Source organism: Coregonus lavaretus (assembly GCF_964263955.1).
Source record: "Coregonus lavaretus genome assembly, chromosome: 23".
NCBI lineage: Eukaryota > Metazoa > Chordata > Actinopteri > Salmoniformes > Salmonidae > Coregonus > Coregonus lavaretus.
The window spans coordinates 24,793,631-24,812,070 of NC_140010.1; the positions used below are offsets into that span (position 1 = coordinate 24,793,631).

The 18,440-nt window shown below is 41.0% G+C and overlaps 1 protein-coding gene across 1 annotated transcript in view; it reads left to right on the forward strand.

Moving 5' to 3' along the window:
* Positions 1 to 10,977: 10,977 nt before the first annotated feature.
* The window catches only part of LOC311150465 (laminin subunit gamma-1-like), an 81,137-nt gene continuing 73,674 nt past the window's right edge, over positions 10,978 to 18,440 (forward strand). Inside the window, exon 1 of the mRNA XM_084187965.1 lies at positions 10,978 to 11,595. Coding sequence (XP_084044091.1) covers positions 11,223 to 11,595 — 373 coding nt within the window. The 5' untranslated portion in view covers positions 10,978 to 11,222. The remainder of the gene's footprint in view (positions 11,596 to 18,440) is intronic.

An 18,440-nucleotide genomic window follows, 5' to 3' on the forward strand; every position in this document is an offset into this window, starting at 1 on the left:
GTTAAGCACGGGTAAATGCAACGTACAGTGCATTCGGAAAGTATTCAGACCCCTTGACCTTTTCCACATTTTGTTACGTTACAGCCTTATTCTAAAATGGATTAAATAAAAAAATTCTCATCAATATACACACAATACCCCATAATGACAAAGCGAAAACAGTTTTTTTGATATTTTAGCTAATGTATAATTTTTTAAAAACAGATCTACCTTATTTGCATAAGTATTCAGACCCTTTGCTATGATACTTGAAATTGAGCTCAAGGTGCATTCTGTTTCCATTGATCATCCTAGAGATATTTCTACACTTGATTGGAATCCACCTGTGGTACATTCAATTGATTGGACATGATTTGGAAAGGCACACACCTGTCTACAGTGAGGGAAAAAAGTATTTGATCCCCTGCTGATTTTGTACGTTTGCCCACTGACAAAGAAATTATCAGTCTATAATTTTATGGTATGTTTATTTGAACAGTGAGAGACAGAATAACAACAAAAAAATCCAGAAAAACGCATGTCAAAAATGATATAAATTGATTTGTATTTTAATGAGGGAAATAAGTATTTGACCCCCTCTCAATCAGAAAGAATTCTGGCTCCCAGGTGTCTTTTATACAGGTAACAAACTGAGATTAGGAGCACACTCTTAAAGGGAGTGCTCCTAATCACAGTTTGTTACCTGTATAAAAGACACCTGTCCACAGAAGCAATCAATCAATCAGATTCCAAACTCTCCACCATGGCCAAGACCAAAGAGCTCTCCAAGGATGTCAGGGACAAGATTGTAGACCTACACAAGGCTGGAATGGGCTACAAGACCATCGCCAAGCAGCTTGGTGAGAAGGTGACAACAGCTGGTGTGATTATTCGCAAATGGAAGAAACACAAAAGAACTGTCAATCTCCCTCGACCTGGGGCTCCATGCAAGATCACACTTCGTGGAATTGCAATGATCATGAGAACGGTGAGGAATCAGCCCAGAACTACACGGGAGGATCTTGTCAATGATCTCAAGGCAGCAGGGACCATAGTCACCAAGAAAACAATTGGTAACACACTACGCCGTGAAGGACTGAAATCCTGCAGCGCCCGCAAGGTCCCCCTGCTCAAGAAAGCACATATACAGGCCCGTCTGAAGTTTGCCAATGAACATCTGAATGATTCAGAGGAGAACTGGGTGAAAGTGTTGTGGTCAGATGAGACCAAAATGGAGCTCTTTGGCATCAACTCAACTTGCCGTGTTTGGAGGAGGAGGAATGCTGCCTATGACCCCAAGAACACCATCCCCACTGTCAAACATGGAGGTGGAAACATTATGCTTTGAGGGTGTTTTTCTGCTAAGGGGACAGGACAACTTCACCGCATCAAAGGGACGATGGACGGGGCCATGTACCGTCAAATCTTGGGTGAGAACCTCCTTCCCTCAGCCAGGGCATTGAAAATGGGTCGTGGATGGGTATTTCAGCATTACAATGACCCAAAACACACGGCCAAGGCAACAAAGGAGTGGCTCAAGAAGAAGCACATTAAGGTCCTGGAGTGGCCTAGCCAGTCTCCAGACCTTAATCCCATAGAAAATCTGTGGGGGGAGCTGAAGGTTCGAGTTGCCAAACGTCAGCCTCGAAACCTTAATGACTTGGAGAAGATCTGCAAAGAGGAGTGGAACAAAATCCCTCCTGAGATGTGTGCAAACCTGGTGGCCAACTACAAGAAACATCTGACTTCTGTGATTGCCAACAAGGGTTTTGCCACCAAGTACTAAGTCATGTTTTGCAGAGGGGTCAAATACTTATTTCCCTCATTAAAATGCAAATCAATTGATAACATTTTAGACATGTGTTTTTCTGGATTTTGTTGTTGTTATTCTGTCTCTCACTGTTCAAATAAACCTACCATTAAAATTATAGACTGATCATGTCTTTGTCAGTGGGCAAACGTACAAAATCAGCAGGGGATCAAATACTTTTTCCCCCTCACTGTATATAAGGTCCCACAGGTGACAGTGCATGTCAGAGCAAAAACCAAGCCATGAGGTCGAAGGAATTGTACCGTGGAGCTCCGAAACAGGATTGTGTCGAGGCACAGATTTGGGGAAGGGTACTAAAAAATGTCTGCAGCATTGAAAGTCCCCAAGAACACAGTGGCTTCCATTATTCTTAAATGGAAGAAGTTTGGAACCACCAAGACTCTTCCTAGAGCTGGCCGCCCGGCCAAACTGAGGGGCCTTGGTCAGGGAGGTGACCAAGAACCCGATGGTCACTCTGACAGAGCTACAGAGTTCCTCTGTGGAGATGGTTGTCCTTCTGGAAGGTTCTCCCATTTCTGCAGCACTCCACCAATCAGGCCTTTATGGTAGAGTGGCCAGACAAAGCCACTCCTCAGTAAAAGGCACATGACAGCCCACTTGGAGTTTGCCAAAAGGCATCTAAAGGACTCTCAGATCATGAGAAACAATATTATCTGGTCTGATGAAACCAAGACTGAACTCTTTGGCCTGAATGCCAAGCATCTGGAGGAAACCTGGCACCATCCCTACGGTGAAGCATGGTGGTGGCAGCATCATGCTGTGGGGATGTTTTTCAGCGGCAGGGACTGGGATACTAGAGATTTCGAGATCCTCTGTCCAACTTTCATCAGTCAAACTCACCTGTCGCATTTATCTATAGTTATGCACATGCACAAAGGGGATTTATGTACAATTATAAACCTGGTTCGAGCCCTGAATGCTGATTGGCTGAAAGCCATGGTATATCAGACCATATACCACATGTATGACAAAGCATTACTTTTTACTGTTGTAATTACATTGGTAAACAGTTTATAATAGCAATAAGGCACTCCTGGGGTTTGCGGTTTATGGCCAATATACTACGGCTAACGGCTGTATCTAGGCACTCCGCGTTGCGTCATGCTTAAGAACAGCCCTTAGCCATCGTATATTGGCCATATACCATACCTCCTTGTGCAAATGATCTGGCGAGTTTAATAGGGGCAAATTATATTTTCTCTTGCCACATATTCAAATTCCTTTATTACTTAATGTCATAGCTTGCAATAATGATTCTTTAGAGGAAACCAGAATTTTGCTTCTAAGGTCATTACAAGTTACAATGATATTCCTTCTTAATTGGCTCGATAACATTATAAAAAAAAGTTGTATTGTATAAATATGGCAACTCTTGCTGTGCGGAAAGAAAATTGTGCTAGTTTTCAGGCCTTTTGGGCAGGTTTTGAGAGGTCATTGGGATATACATTGTAGCTTGACCTGGCAACCCTGGCTTAGGGGTAACTTGATGTAGCTACTGGTATTTGTTTCAAACACATAATGGTACTGTTGTGCCTGTGGCAGTGTGGTGCTAGCTAGCAAGCTAATGATGCTAGTGTTAACAAATGTGAGCCACCTGTAACGTTATCTGAATGTATCTTAATGTAACAACAAAACTATTACAGTTTCAGTAATTCAATTGCTAACTTACGTCAACAAGCACACCCACGAACGGCAGGTCCCAAATATCGCAGTTTACCAAGAGGAGTTCTGGGGTAGTTTTTAACACTGCAGTCCTAGAACGTTTGCTGGCAAGTTTTTCTATTATGTAGAAGCTTATAGCTTAATCTGCGTCTTGTGCCTGTTAAACGTGTAAATAAAACATGTGTTACTTGACTGTGTACAGTGGCAACCCGTCATTCAGGGCAGATGGGGCAGAGCCCCACCTGTTCTGAGCCCCACATTTTTTGCAAAAAAAACACAACTTTTTTGGGGGGAGGGCTTGCCTGTTTTGCGTGTTATTTTGGCATTAATATGTGTCACATCAGTTTGCAAACAATGTAAAAATATATATAAATGTCCCATTTTCAGGAACCTGTCTTTCAAAGATAATTCGTAAAAATCCAAATAACTTCACAGATCTTCACTCTAAAGGGTTTAAACACTGTTTCCCATGCTTGTTCAATGAAAATTAAACAATTAATGAACATGCACCTGTGGAACAGTCGTTAAGACACTAACAGCTTGCAGACGGTAGGCAATTAAGGTCACAGTTATGAAAACTTAGGACAATAAAAAGAGGCCTTTCATCTGACTCTGAGAAACACCAAAAGAAAGATGCCCAGGGTCCCCTTTCACCTGCGTGAACGTGCCTTAGGCATGCTGCAAGGAGGCATGAGGACTGCAGATGTGGCCAGGGCAATAAATTGCAATGTCCGTACTGTGAGACGCCTAAGACAGCGCTACAGGGAGACACGACGGACAGCTGATCGTCCTCGCAGTGGCAGACCATGTTTAACAACACCTGCACAGGATCGGTACATCCGAACATCACACCTGCGGGACAGGTACAGGATGGCAACAACAACTGCCCGAGTTACACCAGGAACGCTCAGTGCTCAGACAGTCCGCAAAGGCTGAGAGAGGCTGGACTGAGGGTTTGTAGGCCTGTTGTAAGGCAGATCCTCACCAGACATCACTGGACCAGACAGGACTGGCAAAAAGTGCTCTTCACTGACGAGTCGCGGTTTTGTCTCACCAGGGGTGATGGTCGGATTCGCTCGTCGAAGGAATGAGCGTTACACCGAGGCCTGTACTCTGGAGCGGGATCGAGGTGGAGGGTCCGTCATGGTCTGGGGCGGTGTGTCACAGCATCATCGGACTGAGCTTGTTGTCATTGCAGGCAATCTCAACGCTGTGCGTTACAGGGAAGACATCCTCCTCCCTCATGTGGTACCCTTCCTGCAGGCTCATCCTGGCATGACCCTCCAGCATGACAATGCCACCAGCCATACTGTTCGTTCTGTGTGTGATTTCCTGCAAGACAGGAATGTCAGTGTTCTGCCATGGCCAGCGAAGAGCCTGGATCTCAATCCCATTGAGCACATCTGGGACCTGTTGGATCGGAGGGTGAGGGCTAGGGCCATTCCCCCCAGAAATGTCTGGGAACTTGCAGGTGCCTTGGTGGAAGAGTGGGGTAACATCTCACAGCAAGAACTGGCAAATCTGGTGCAGTCCATGAGGAGGAGATGCACTGCAGTACTAAATGCAGCTGGTGGCCACACCAGATACTGACTGTTACTTTTGATTTTGACCCACCCTTTGTTCAGGGACACATTTTTCCATTTCTGTTAGTCACATGTCTGTGGAACTTGTTCAGTTTATGTCTAAGTTGCTGAATCTTGTTATGTTCATACAAATATTTACACATGTTAAGTTTGCTTTAAATAAACACAGTTTTGCTGAGTTTATATCATTTAGTTAATAAAGCCGCATACAAACGTGGTATCTTTTTTATTTTCTTGAGTAAGGCAGCTCAAAATTGCAGGTGTTTCAGCCTAGCTCAGTGCTTTCTGTTGTGGTGTGGCAAGCTGTGATTGGCTCAGTGTTCTGTCACTCGTGGGGACACTATGTCACCGCTAAGTCTAAGGGTAGAGCTAGAAAATTCAAGTCCCTTCGGTGCTGCCATGGAGTTACATTAGAAGTGCCCATCCAAGAAGGCTCAAGGTCATTGGCCACAGATAAAATGACGTCAAATCACGTTACATGTACAGTAGCTTTGATTGGACTGATAATGTCAACATCATACTTTCAAAATCTTAGCTAGCAGTCATCATCATGAATCAAGTCGACAATCTACTGGCAAATCCTTTTTAATCCTTGTCATGTGAAGAGAAATAATGAAGAGAAATTATACATAAAACATATCGGTACTCATCGGCCATTGGACATAAACATTACACAACAAGTTGGAAATCGTAAATTCAACAATGAGTGGTTTGGAAGGAATCGGTGACAGTGGCTAACTGCAAGCATTGCAAAGCAATCACTAGCCTGCTATTCAGTGGAGTGGCTGTGTGGTCCCAAATCTGGGATTAAGGGTCTCTTTTCCAAGTTTAAAATGATAAACATTCAACATTGGCCAAACACTGTCTTTGAGGGCATTATCACTTTTATACAACGGGTTACCAACATATTCAAATAATGATTGACATATTTTCATAAAAAATGTTATTTATTTATTCATACTATTTCATCCTTCCCGACACAAATCTAGGGTTGCTAGAGACGCGACCCAGTCCTTCAGTCTTTTTGTTCATTCTAAATGTTCCATTGCCATACTGCCATACTGGCTGGCAACGTTCTTATCCTTTGCTTGCTAGCTAGCCAACTATGGCTAACTTACAGTCTCGTCAAAAAGTGCAGCCAGAATAACAGCAAAGTAGCTGCATTTGCGTTTGTTTAAACAGTTTTCTAGTGACATTTATTTGGTTACATCCATAACAATTAGCTAATGAGGGGCGATTTCGCCTGGCATAGAAAATGTGCTCACTTGTCAGGATACTGTTGTTCAGAGGAGCTAGCCAATAACACAGCTACAGTAACACAATCACTTCAAACTGAAGCTGGAAAGACTGCAAATTGGCTGCGTTTCGTTTTACCTTTTTACAATGTTTTTTTGTGTGTATATATCCATAAAAATTATGCCAGCTGATTCATGATTTCGACAGGCTGAGAAACTCTGCCTGCCTGTCTGTCTCGTCCTGACGTTCATTACTATGGGACAGCAGGAGATCGAATTTGAATATTGAAACAACGTTGCAAATGTCGGAGTGACAGACAGCAAGGTTTATACAAATCTCCGCTGTTGAAAACGAAATGTTAGTCTAAAAGAAATGTGAGATAATGTCTAGATGCTTTTTATAGTGGAGATCAAGTTTATAAATTGCCTGGCTGGGCTGATGAGACAGTGGATTGCACAGTTAGATGGAACAGAGTAAATAGGCATTTTAATGACATAGATTTAGCAGGTGGCAACTTGTGGAATAGACACCAGCTGGAATGCGGTTTTAACCAATCAGCATTCAGGATTAGACCCACCTGTTGTATAATAAGTTGTAGACCAGGCCCCCATTATTTTGCTAGTAGCCTTAATGCACAGTGAGTGAACATCTCCAACAACAGATTTTAAATGACTCACAGTCTTCTTTTATATTTATATTGACATCATGATAGCCTAGTTTGCAATCAGTGTTGGAGCATAAACAAAATGGCACTCTCAATAGCTAATATAACCCTTTCTAGGCTACTTTGTTTCATTGGCTGATCATGCAACTTATAGGCTACTTTTAGAATGTACAGTTGAAGTCGGAAGTTTACATACACCTTAGCCAAATACTTTTAAACTCAGTTCTTCACAATTCCTGACATTTAATCATAGTAAAAATTATTCTGTCAGTTAGGATCACCACTTTATTTTAAGAATGTGAAATGTCAGAATAATAGTAGAGAGAATTATTTATTTCAGCTTTTATTTCTTTCATCACATTCTCAGTGGGTCAGAAGTTTACATACACTCAATTAGTATTTGGTAGCATTGCCTTTAAATTGTTTAACTTCGGTCAAACGTTTTGGGTAGCCTTCCACAAGCTTCCCACAATAACTTGGGTGAATTTTGGCCCATTCCTCCTGACAGAGCTGGTGTAACTGAGTCAGGTTTGTAGGCCTCCTTGCTCGCACACGCTTTTTCAGTTCTGCCCACAAATGTTGTATAGGATTGAGGTCAGGGCTTTGTGATGGCCACTCCAATACCTTGACTTTGTTGTCCTTAAGCCATTTTGCAAAAACTTTGGAAGTATGCTTTGGGGTCATTGTCCGTGATGCTGCTACCCCCGTGCTTCACAGTTGGGATGGTGTTCTTCGGCTTGCAAGCAGCCCCCTTTTTCCTCCAAACATAACGATGGTCATTATGGCCAAACAGTTCTATTTTTGTTTAATCAGACCAGAGGACATTTCTCCAAAAAGTACGATCTTTGTCCCCATGTGCAGTTGCAAACCGTAGTCTGGCTTTTTTATGGTGGTTTTGGAGCAGTGGCTTCTTCCTTGCTCAGCGGCATTTCAGGTTATGTCGATATAGGACTCGTTTTACTGTGGATATAGGTACTTTTGTACCCGTTTCCTCCAGCATCTTCACAAGGTCCTTTGCTGTTGTTCTGGGATTGATTTGCACTTTTCAAACCAAAGTACGTTCATCTCTAGGAGACAGAACACGTCTCCTTCCTGAGCGGTATGACGGTTGCGTGGTCCCATGGTGTTTATACTTGTGTACTATTGTTTGTACAGATGAACGTGGTACCTTCAAGCGTTTGGAAATTGCTCCCAAGGGTGAACCAGACTTGTGGAGGTCTACAATTTTTTTTCTGAGGTCTTTGCTGATTTCTTTAGATTTTCCCATGATGTCAAGCAAAGAGGCACTGAGTTTGAAGATAGGCCTTGAAATACATCTACAGATACACCTCCAATTGACTCAAATTATGTCAATTAGCCTATCAGAAGCTTCTAAAGCCATGACATCATTTTCTGGAATTTTCCAAGCTGTTTAAAGGCACAGTCAACTTAGTGTATGTAAACTTCTGACGCACTGGAATTGTGATACAGTGAATTATAAGTGAAATAATCTGTCTGTAAACAATTGTTGGAAAAATTACTTGTGTCATGCACAAAGTAGACTTGCCAAAACTATAGTTTGTTAACAAGAACTATAGTTTGTGGAGTGGTTGAAAAACAAGTTTTAATGACTCCAACCTAAGTGTATGTAAACTTCCGACTTCAACCTTATATAATTAGTCAGCATTTAATAAAAGAATAGTAGAGGGTCATGCAACAGTGAAAAAATAGAACTTTCAGTACCCCAAACTACTTGAGTTCCAAACTAAACTAAACCCAACACAAACTCAACTACAGTGAACCGTTTGATTAATTGAATGTGCTCATATTGCTGTGTTATTGATCGTAAATGTAGCTTGGGAGGTCTGTTGATTACCCAGAGCAACAAGAGCATCAATTATAACTTTTGGCATTGACTAAAGTTGTGATTATGTAAATTGCATTTAATTGTGTTGTGTTGTGCAGTCCTTAACGCATGTGACAGAAATTGCAACTTCATCTTTAATTCATATTTCAGTATATTTTATTTTCACAAAATATCAGGAACAACGTCAATATCATTTGACATAACAGATTTTCACATTGCTGTATTCTGAGTTAGCCAGGGGTCACAGGGTGTTAAAATATAGCATACACATACGCCCTTCAATTTTTTGTCTCCCATCTGATAGTCATAGTGAAATTGTACACTGTCGTGGTACAACTACCTACAGTACTGTTGACTACATCCAAACATCTATTCTTGGTATGTCATACCAGACTCTTGCCGAGCAGAGTATATTTAACCTTGCTCCCAGGCCCTACAGCACAGCAAAATTACTTTTGGTTCAGTTTTCCGCTTCCATTACTTAGGCAGGACAACAACCCTCCTGCTTAGCTCGAGCTTACTGGTATTTCTTTACTAGATTTCGTCGAAAATGTTGGTTTTAATGGGCAGCTCTAGATTTTGTTTTGGGATGCCTCTGCTGCACACTGCCTAAGATGTTTTCACATATAGTCCTCTTTAAAAGAACCGATCTCAGTCCTCTTTAAAGTGAACTCTGGGATAAAAAAAGCAAAAGCACTCTGTTCTCTTTGCATTCATACTGCCCTTGCCTTTGAATGAGGACTCAACTATTTTGCCAGTTCACTTCACCTATTTTGTGGTCCGAGTCCTCTTTGCATTCACATTGCTATGTTTAGAAAGAAACCAATATCTTTTTCCAACATTCACTCAGTACACTCTGGGTTTTTACAAAGTGCAGGGCAAGCCATTCCATCAGATCGTGTTATTGAACAACTAGATATACCTACCTACATTTTGGAAGCTAATAGATTGCATTTAGTTAAAACTCCCTAGAGTCGATTGAAGCACCAGTGCATCAATCTAAGTGACATGATTAAATAATCTGTATCTGTTTTTTTGCATTGGATGCGTCTCAATCCACCGCATCCGCCTATGTTGCACTACCGCATCTGAGGTGAAAGGTGTAAAGCGGTGTTTGTCAGACCATGGGACATCCCATAAATCTGTCTTCTCACGAAAACGTCTGTAGCGTCTGAACGGTTTGACCCCTTTCCACTGTGGAAAGTGGAGATTGTCACAAACACGATGGTCTTCTCCATTTTGCTCTACAACCCCCACACGTGTCACGGGACTCATCTGAAGGCAACCGGTACCGGTTTTGAAAAAATGTATGGAAGTATGGTAGTGTTGTGCCTAAAAAAAAGGGGTTAAATATGTGTAAAAATAAAAAATATAAATGTCCTGAGCTTTCTTGTATCTCCTAGATATAAGACAGACACTTCAAAACCTTGTTTCTTATGATTAGTTTTTTGACTGTCTTTTTAGCCATTTATTAACATTTTATTCAATGTGGCATTTGAATATGTGGCAAGAGAAAATATAATTTGCCCTTATTAAACTCGCCAGATCAGTTGAACTCTAATTGGAACAGGTGATAGTAGACACCTTAATTTAAGATAAATGTAATGGTTGAAAACTATTATTCATTATTGTTTTATTTCACCCTTTTGCTGGATTATTTACCTATTGCAGTCAATATCACTTGGAATCTGTTTAGATTACCCAGAATTTACTTGCTTTGTTGTATCATTCATAAACCCTGGAACTGTGACAAACCTAGAAATGTTGTGTGTAATAAATGACATTTTAGTTGCAACAAAGAAATAACCTTAACCACTACAAGGCCTTGACCATTTTCACTAGTTTATGTGGCCACGTTTTGTTTGGCTATTGTGTTGTATTGAAATGTTCACTCTTCCTGTGCGGTTTTGCGTTTCTGGCAGACTATTCCCACAGTCAACCGTGGAAATTTAAAATAGTGGGGTGTCTTTAAGAATTGTATGATATTACGTCTTCTTGTGTCCATCCTCGGAGCTGCATCCATTCGTACCTTTTTTTTTTCAGTCGGCACATGGGCACATCATCAAAGCATCCTTCTTACGGAAGTCGACTGTTTTGACTTGCGCAGTAACTGCTAGGGTGTAGTCGGATATAGTTTTTTTTACTTCTAAAGTTTCTCCATGGCGGTGGACACAATACACTGAAACCGTGGGAGTCTGGGAAACAGAAAGAAGGGTGCGCGAGAACAAGGAGAATATTTTGGGAAGGAACAAACTCATTTGGAAAGGAGAAGATATTGAAAGAGTTTTCCGTATGGTTTTACTTGTTTTATCAAGATCGCGGTAACTGGGTAGTTACCAACAAGTTAAAAGTTCGAAGGTGTAGAGGGATTCGTGTAGCTGTAGCTAAAGTTTTTAACTTTTGACTTTAGAATAGCAGAGAATGCGTTGGTTTATTCAGGTTTTGTTTTCATTGACTTGTTTGGCTGTATGTAGCCACAGTGCTATGGATGAATGCACTGATGATTCGAGTCGGCCTCAGCGATGCATGCCAGAGTTTGTCAACGCTGCTTTCAATGTCACTGTGGTAGCTACCAATACTTGTGGCTCTCCCCCAGAAGAATACTGTGTACAAACCGGGGTTACGGGGGTCACCAAGTCGTGCCACATCTGCGATGCCAGGGATCGTAGACAACATCACAGTGCTGTGTACCTCACTGATTACAACAATCAACAAGACACCACCTGGTGGCAAAGTCAGACTATGTTAGCGGGCATCCAGTATCCAAACTCAATCAATCTAACTCTTCATCTTGGTAAGTGTTGTTTGATTATGTTAAAAACACATGAAAAAATGCATCATGTTTTTAGCTACCATAACATAACTATTCTCCATCTCATCTGCAGACCGATTAGGTGGGGATTTAAGTCTGAGAAGAGATTGATCACGAAACAAGTCACTGTCAATCATAAACCAGGAACAGAATAGAGTTGATGTTGCAATTTGAAAACAAATCCTAGCTGACGAGCTGAGATTTGCAACAATGTTTCAAATAACGTCTGGCAATTACACTGACTGCTTAGTTATTTGTGGCAGGCATGAGACAGCTCCTGAAAGTGTCGAAGTTATGAAAGTTACTAATATATTCCTAAAATAGATATTTGCGTATCCTTTGTATATTCCGAAAAATGTAAATGGTTATCATGCTCTCCGTGCCTTACATTTAGCCAGAGAAATAGATTTGTGATAATTAGTTCTGCTTTTATATAATGTGATTTACGCAAGCTGCCGCGCGGGTAGTTTGTTTCACAGCTAAAAGTTATAGCCTTGACTAAGAAGATGGGGTGTTTCTCTCTCTAGCTGTGACTGCTCTATCTGTGTATAATGAGTATTTTAGGGATTTTGTAATGCAGGCCAGGTGAAATGGACGATGAAGCCAGACCTACATTTTATTGAGTGGGGGTCACATCATGTTGTGGAGAAGACTAATTTACAAGCCAATGTACTGAGAGAAAAAAATATCCTTAGGGTTAATGATTGGAATGGGAATATTAGTGCTTTTTCCAGAGATTATTTCCAAAGATAAACTTTACATAAGGTATTTATGACAAATGTTTTAGTCTATAAACCCAGCACTACTGTTTTAAATAGTTCTTGACATTCCTGAGTGGTTTAGTCATAGGTCTCATTGTAGCTTCTTTGTAACCTAAGGTAACAAACTTTGATAAACTGTAGTCGCCTATTCTATAAATGGACACAAAGCTGGTGTAAGCTGCTCTTTGTCTAGTTAACATTTTGCTGTGAAAGAATGTATCGTTATTCTTAGCTTTTTTAAGAGTTTGGAAACAAAAACCAATGTTGATATTGTTTTGTCGGTCTACACATTCCTCCATATAACACACTCAAAGCACAATACACTTCAGTATAAGCACACCATAGGCCAGGGATCTTCAACTAGATTCAGCCGCAGACCAACTTTTTTGTTGTTGCGGATGGGCAGGGGGCTGGAACATAATTACAAATAATTTGTAGAGTGCAAATTGACCACAGGAATCCCAAACAGATATAATATTTGACTAAAACATCATTTCAAACCTTGCTTCTGTTTGTATACAATCACATATATCTCTCTATTATGGGTGGGGATACTTTGGAACAGATTTCCACAATTCTAATCACTTGGAGTTGATTTGCTGGTGTTTTTAGACTTATGTCCAACAATAAAACGTAGTACTGGAACACGCCGTCGTACACGTCGATCCAGAGCATCACAAACTTGCTCAATGGGTGACATGTCTGGTGAGTATGCAGGTCATGGAAGAACTGGGACATTTTCAGCTTCCAGAAATTGCATACAAATCCTTGCGACATATTTCTTTATAATATTTTTTTGCTCAGAAAACTTGAGAGCCAAATACAATCACCCGCTGTCCGCCAGTTGGGAAAACCCTGCCTTATGCCTTTGTTACTCAGCTGTATTGTACAGTATAGGTAGGAGGACATATTATGGTTAGGCAGTAACACACTTGAAACTACAATGTGGTTTCTGTCAGTTTAAAAGATACCAGTTTACTGGTCCGTGTGATTACAGTCTCTATTTGATGCACAAAGAGGGAGATTAGATTGAGCTCTGTAAAATGTCACTGTTCCATTTGTGAAGTAGCACTCAAGTGTACATGTCCTATTGACTATTGGTATTACCTAAACTCCTGGTGCAATGAGCCCTAACATTTAGGATTGCTGATACTGTCTCAGTGATATATTATTAGTATGCTTACTAGAAATGGCAAGAACACTACTGTTATCCGAAATGCCTTTCAAGCTTATTAAATTGTTGATATTAATAAATGTGAAGCAGTATGTTCATGGGGGAAAAACTGAAACATTTCTGTACAGTCATATTCGCTCAACGTATTTCCTGCATCGTGTCGTTGGCAACATTGAGCTTTTAATATCATTTTATTTTTGACTTAGTCCTATTAATACATTACCTCATGAGCACACAAGGCTGGCACTCATGGCATGAAGTGACCTCTGCTAGTTTCCCATTATCACTCTACAGTCATGAGTTCACTGATTAGATTGTTCTCATTACGCGGATCACTGAATTTCTGCCTCCCAAGCAAAATTATATTGTGGAGGAGGTGATTCTGAGGGAATGGGAAAGGATGCGCTTGAGCACCTATTCTGCTTGTCAGCATACAAAGCCACAATGGCAGAGGTGGCCGGCCTGTCTTCTTTTTAAGTCAGGCAACCGTCTGTTTACATTCTGTTTGCCAACCATTGTTTGAAAGAAACATCAACTTCCCTCCAAGTATGGGTGTAGCTAGTTGACTTGTTGAAGTCAAATCAAATCTTTTCATTCACAATCATGCTTGTGTAGCCATGCAGTTGATCTTATTCTTCAGAGAATAATTGGTCCAGATGGTTCAATTGGTTCAACCACAATACCAGCAACTTCAAACAGTTTGTGGGTTTAATTCCCACAGTCGGCATCTACTGAGTATGTGTGTTAACGGTAAGTCACTTAAGATAAAAGCACAGGATAAATTACAATATTTTTGTTAAGATTTAAGCTTTTGTTTTTATCTATTCAAGGCTTTGATGACATGCATCTCTGTATGCCCTTGAAGGGTTAGTTTGGGCAGGAAGAAGGCATGTCCCGACTTGACAACCAGACATTTAACTAGAGGTTGAAGATGTGGGGCTGGCAAGCAGGTAGAGGTAGAATCAGGAAAGAAGTAAGAGAGCAGAAGGTGTACTGAACAAAAATATAAGCGCAACATGTAAAGATTTGGTCCCATGTTTCATGAGCTAAAATAAAAGATCCCAGAAATTTTCCATACGAACAAAAAGCTTATTTCTCTCAAATTTTGTGCAGTAATTAGTTTACATCCCTGTTAGTGAGCATTTCTCCTTTGCCAAGATAATCCATCTACCTGACAGGTGTGGCACATCAAGAAGCTGATTAAACAGCATGATCATTACACAGGTGCACTTTGTTCACGCGTGAATAAAAGGCCACTTTAAAATGTGCAGTTTGTCTCACAACACAATGCCACAGATGTCTCAAGTTTTTTTTTTTTTTAAGTCATTTAGCAGACGCTCTTATCCAGAGCGACTTACAGGAGCAATTAGGGTTAAGTGCCTTGCTTAAGGGCACATCGACAGATTTTTCACCTAGTCGGCTCGGGGATTAGAACCAGCGACCTTTCGGTTACTGGCACAACACTCTTACCCACTAAGCTACCTGCCGCCCCAGAGGTAGCGTGCAATTAGCATGCTGATTGCAGGAATGTCCACCAGAGCTGTTGCCAGATAATTGAATGTTTATTTCTCTACCATAAGCCGCCTCCAACGTTGTTTTAAAGAATTTAGCAGTACGTCCAACCGTCCTCACAACGCGGACCACGTGTATAGTGTGTGGGCGAGCGGTTTGCTGATGTGAAAGTTATGAACAGAGTGACCCATGGTGGTGGTGGGGTTATAGTATGGGTTGTTGTCAGGCAGACAACGAACACAATTGCATTTTATCGATTGCAATTTGAATGCACAGAGATACTGTGACGAGATCCTGAGGCCCATTGTCGTGCCATTCATCCGCCGCCATCACCTCATGTTTCAGCATGATAATGCACGGCCCCATGTCGCAAGTGTCTGTATGTAATTTCTGGAAGCTGAAAATGTCCCAGTTCTTCCATTACCTGCATACTCACCAGACATGTCACCCATTGAGCATGTTTGTGATGCTTTGGATCGACGTGTACGACGGCGTGTTCCAGTTCCCGCCAATATCCAGCACAGCCATTGAAGACGAGTGGGACAACATTCCACAGGCCACAATCAACAGCCTGTGAAGGAGATGTCGCGCTGCATGAGGCAAGTGGTGGTCACATCAGATACCGACTGGTTTTCTGATCCAGGCCTCTACCTTTTTTTTTTAAGGTATCTGTGACCAACTGATGCATATCTGTATTCCCAGTAATGTGAAATCCATAGATTAGGGCCTAATGAATTTATTTCAATTGACTGATTTCCTTTTATGAACTGTAACTCAGTAAAATCTTAGAAATTGTTGAATGTATATTTTTGTTTAGTATAAAAAAGGAGAAAATATGTAATAATCTGTTATGTAGCAAATAGGCGGATGTTCTAATTGAACTCCACAGCCTTTCTAATACAGTATCCGCCACTCCTGGATCCCTAGTCCTCAAATACATGATGATGACGCCCTACAAATAAGGAGGTTGGTCTCATATTTCGACTCATGTCTGAATTGCAAGTTAAGGAGTGTTCATGTTAACAAATTCTGTTCCCCAGTTTACTCCACATTAAGTGTTGTAGAGAAATGAATATTCATGATGTGCCCATCTCTGAGTGGAATTCTCTTCACCTCTGCCCTGAAATGTCCGTCTCTATGAAGAATGTGAACAATGAGGGAGACGTCCCCTTGAGGTTTTTGTTTCAACTGTACTTTTTTAAAGGCATTTCTAAAGGTCCTTAAATGGGAAGCTTTTTCCTAAATGGCATTTATTCCCCCCTGCTTAGGCTATTAACAGTGCACAAATGGTTGCCAAGGTTGGTTACAATTTTTATTCCAACACCATAATGTAGTAAAACAAACAAAGCAATCTGAACAATCTTTTAACAATCCTATACTCTTATGAACGTGCAGTGAACACCTGCAGGATATGAATAGTTCCGCCTATTGTCCAGATAACAATCATAAAGTAGCTTATTATCCCAAGTTAGTGACTTTGATTTGACTGTGGCACGTACACGTAAAAAAAAAAAAAAAAAAGCATACATTCTTGTGTACTTCATAGGTTAATGCTGCACCATTATAAGATTGCTTTCAATGTACAGGTACTGACCAGATCTTCCGCTACTGAAGTTGTGCTTGAACTCTTTGTATGTTCTATCTTGTCTAGGCCTATATCTGAAACCATTCAGTATCAGGATATGGAAAAACTCTCCACCATAACTTACCCCTTTTGTTTTGTTAATGTGACATATAGTAACATGTAAGATATCTCTTTCTCAATATGTGAATCCTGTTCTTGGATTCTCCTGTGATCTGGGTGTGGTTAACAGCTATAGCTTTGGCCACTAGCACACAGGAAGCAGTTTGTCTGTCCCAGAGATGAGATGATGCACAGCAGTGTGGGAAAGCCTGGAGGAGTCTTTCTCTGGCCCCTGTGGACTCTAGTCATGTTCTTTGTAGGCTTTCCCAAATACTATGAAAGCCAGTCATTTTGTTAAGACTGGCCAGCTGTTGCAAATGATACCAATCTGAAAGTGCAGGGAGGGACGGGGGACGAGACATCATCCTGGTTAGAACCGATTGTTTTGCTGGTGAAGGAATGATCTCAGCGTGGGAACCTTGTATTTCTAACGCCCTAGGTCAGGGTTCCCCAACTGGCAGCCTTCGGGTGATTTTTATTCTCCCCCGTTTTAATCAGTTGAATGTTGTTTTGCAATGAGATGGACCACTAGGCTATCTGTTATGAGTTGTGTTTAGGGAGGTGAATTTGAAAAGAGCTGAAAGGATTGCGCTCACTGTTACCCTTTTCCCCTCTGTATACAGTTTTAAGTAGGCCTATATTGTATTGTGAGTTTTTGTGACTTATAAAACAAGGGAACAGTAACCATGTCATCCACCACGAATGATGCAGGGCCCCCCCTTGGGCCAATTGAGATACCGTGTGTGACCAACATATTTCAGTTAATTAATATAGCTCCTGCCTTGGGCCAATTAGTGTAATTTTGTAAATGCTGGATCTCTTTGGCAAGACACATAATTCACCTAAGTTTCGTCAAAATCGGCCCAGTGCTGTCTGAGATCGTGTTTGACGAACGAACGGAGACAGATCCACAGTCCCCTCCCCGATTTTCATTGTGGGGGACAATGTTTTGAAATGTGAAGAACCATGTTTTTAAAGTCCTATTGGACTTAAGGGATGCACCCAGCCAGCTTTTCAGCCTCAGGACACATGTTTATAGAGAGGATGTTGAATGCACCCGTAAAATGCTCTTTCTTTTTTTTTAGACATCCAATATCGAAAATGGCTCTTATGTTCCACAAACAGTTCAGAGACTTAAAGTGACTAACTGATCCTGCTGCTATTCCACTTTAAATTACCAGTCTAAATACAGCTGTTTTCATATGTAAGTGGAGGATTCATGTGACCTTCAGGTTCAAATGGTATTTCACCACAATGTAGAATTGCATACATTTTTGCAGTTGCCTTTTTTCCTCAAACACAGCAGAGGCAAAAAAATGCAATATAATGTAAATAGCCGGTCATAAACATGGTGAATATCAGGGGAATGTCTTCTCCCAGGCATTATGATAGCTGCTTTTACTGTAACAGTTGCTCTCAAAGGAACGTTGAATAGGCACATTTAGTGATGGATATAATGTTAATGTTTTTTGTTTGGTTAGTTTTTTAATCATACGTGTTAGGTATTTACAACAGGGGTGGAGTTTATATTTTGTGTATGTTAGACAGGACTAGGCCTAGGCTTTGTGGGCCACTTGCCAAGCTGCCTAAATTTATCCCAGAGAAGAGTAGCCCATTTGAACGATAATAAAACAATTTGGCTGTACTGTATTCGAGTCCAGTTCACCAAAGGTCACTTGAGTTTCCAGCATACACA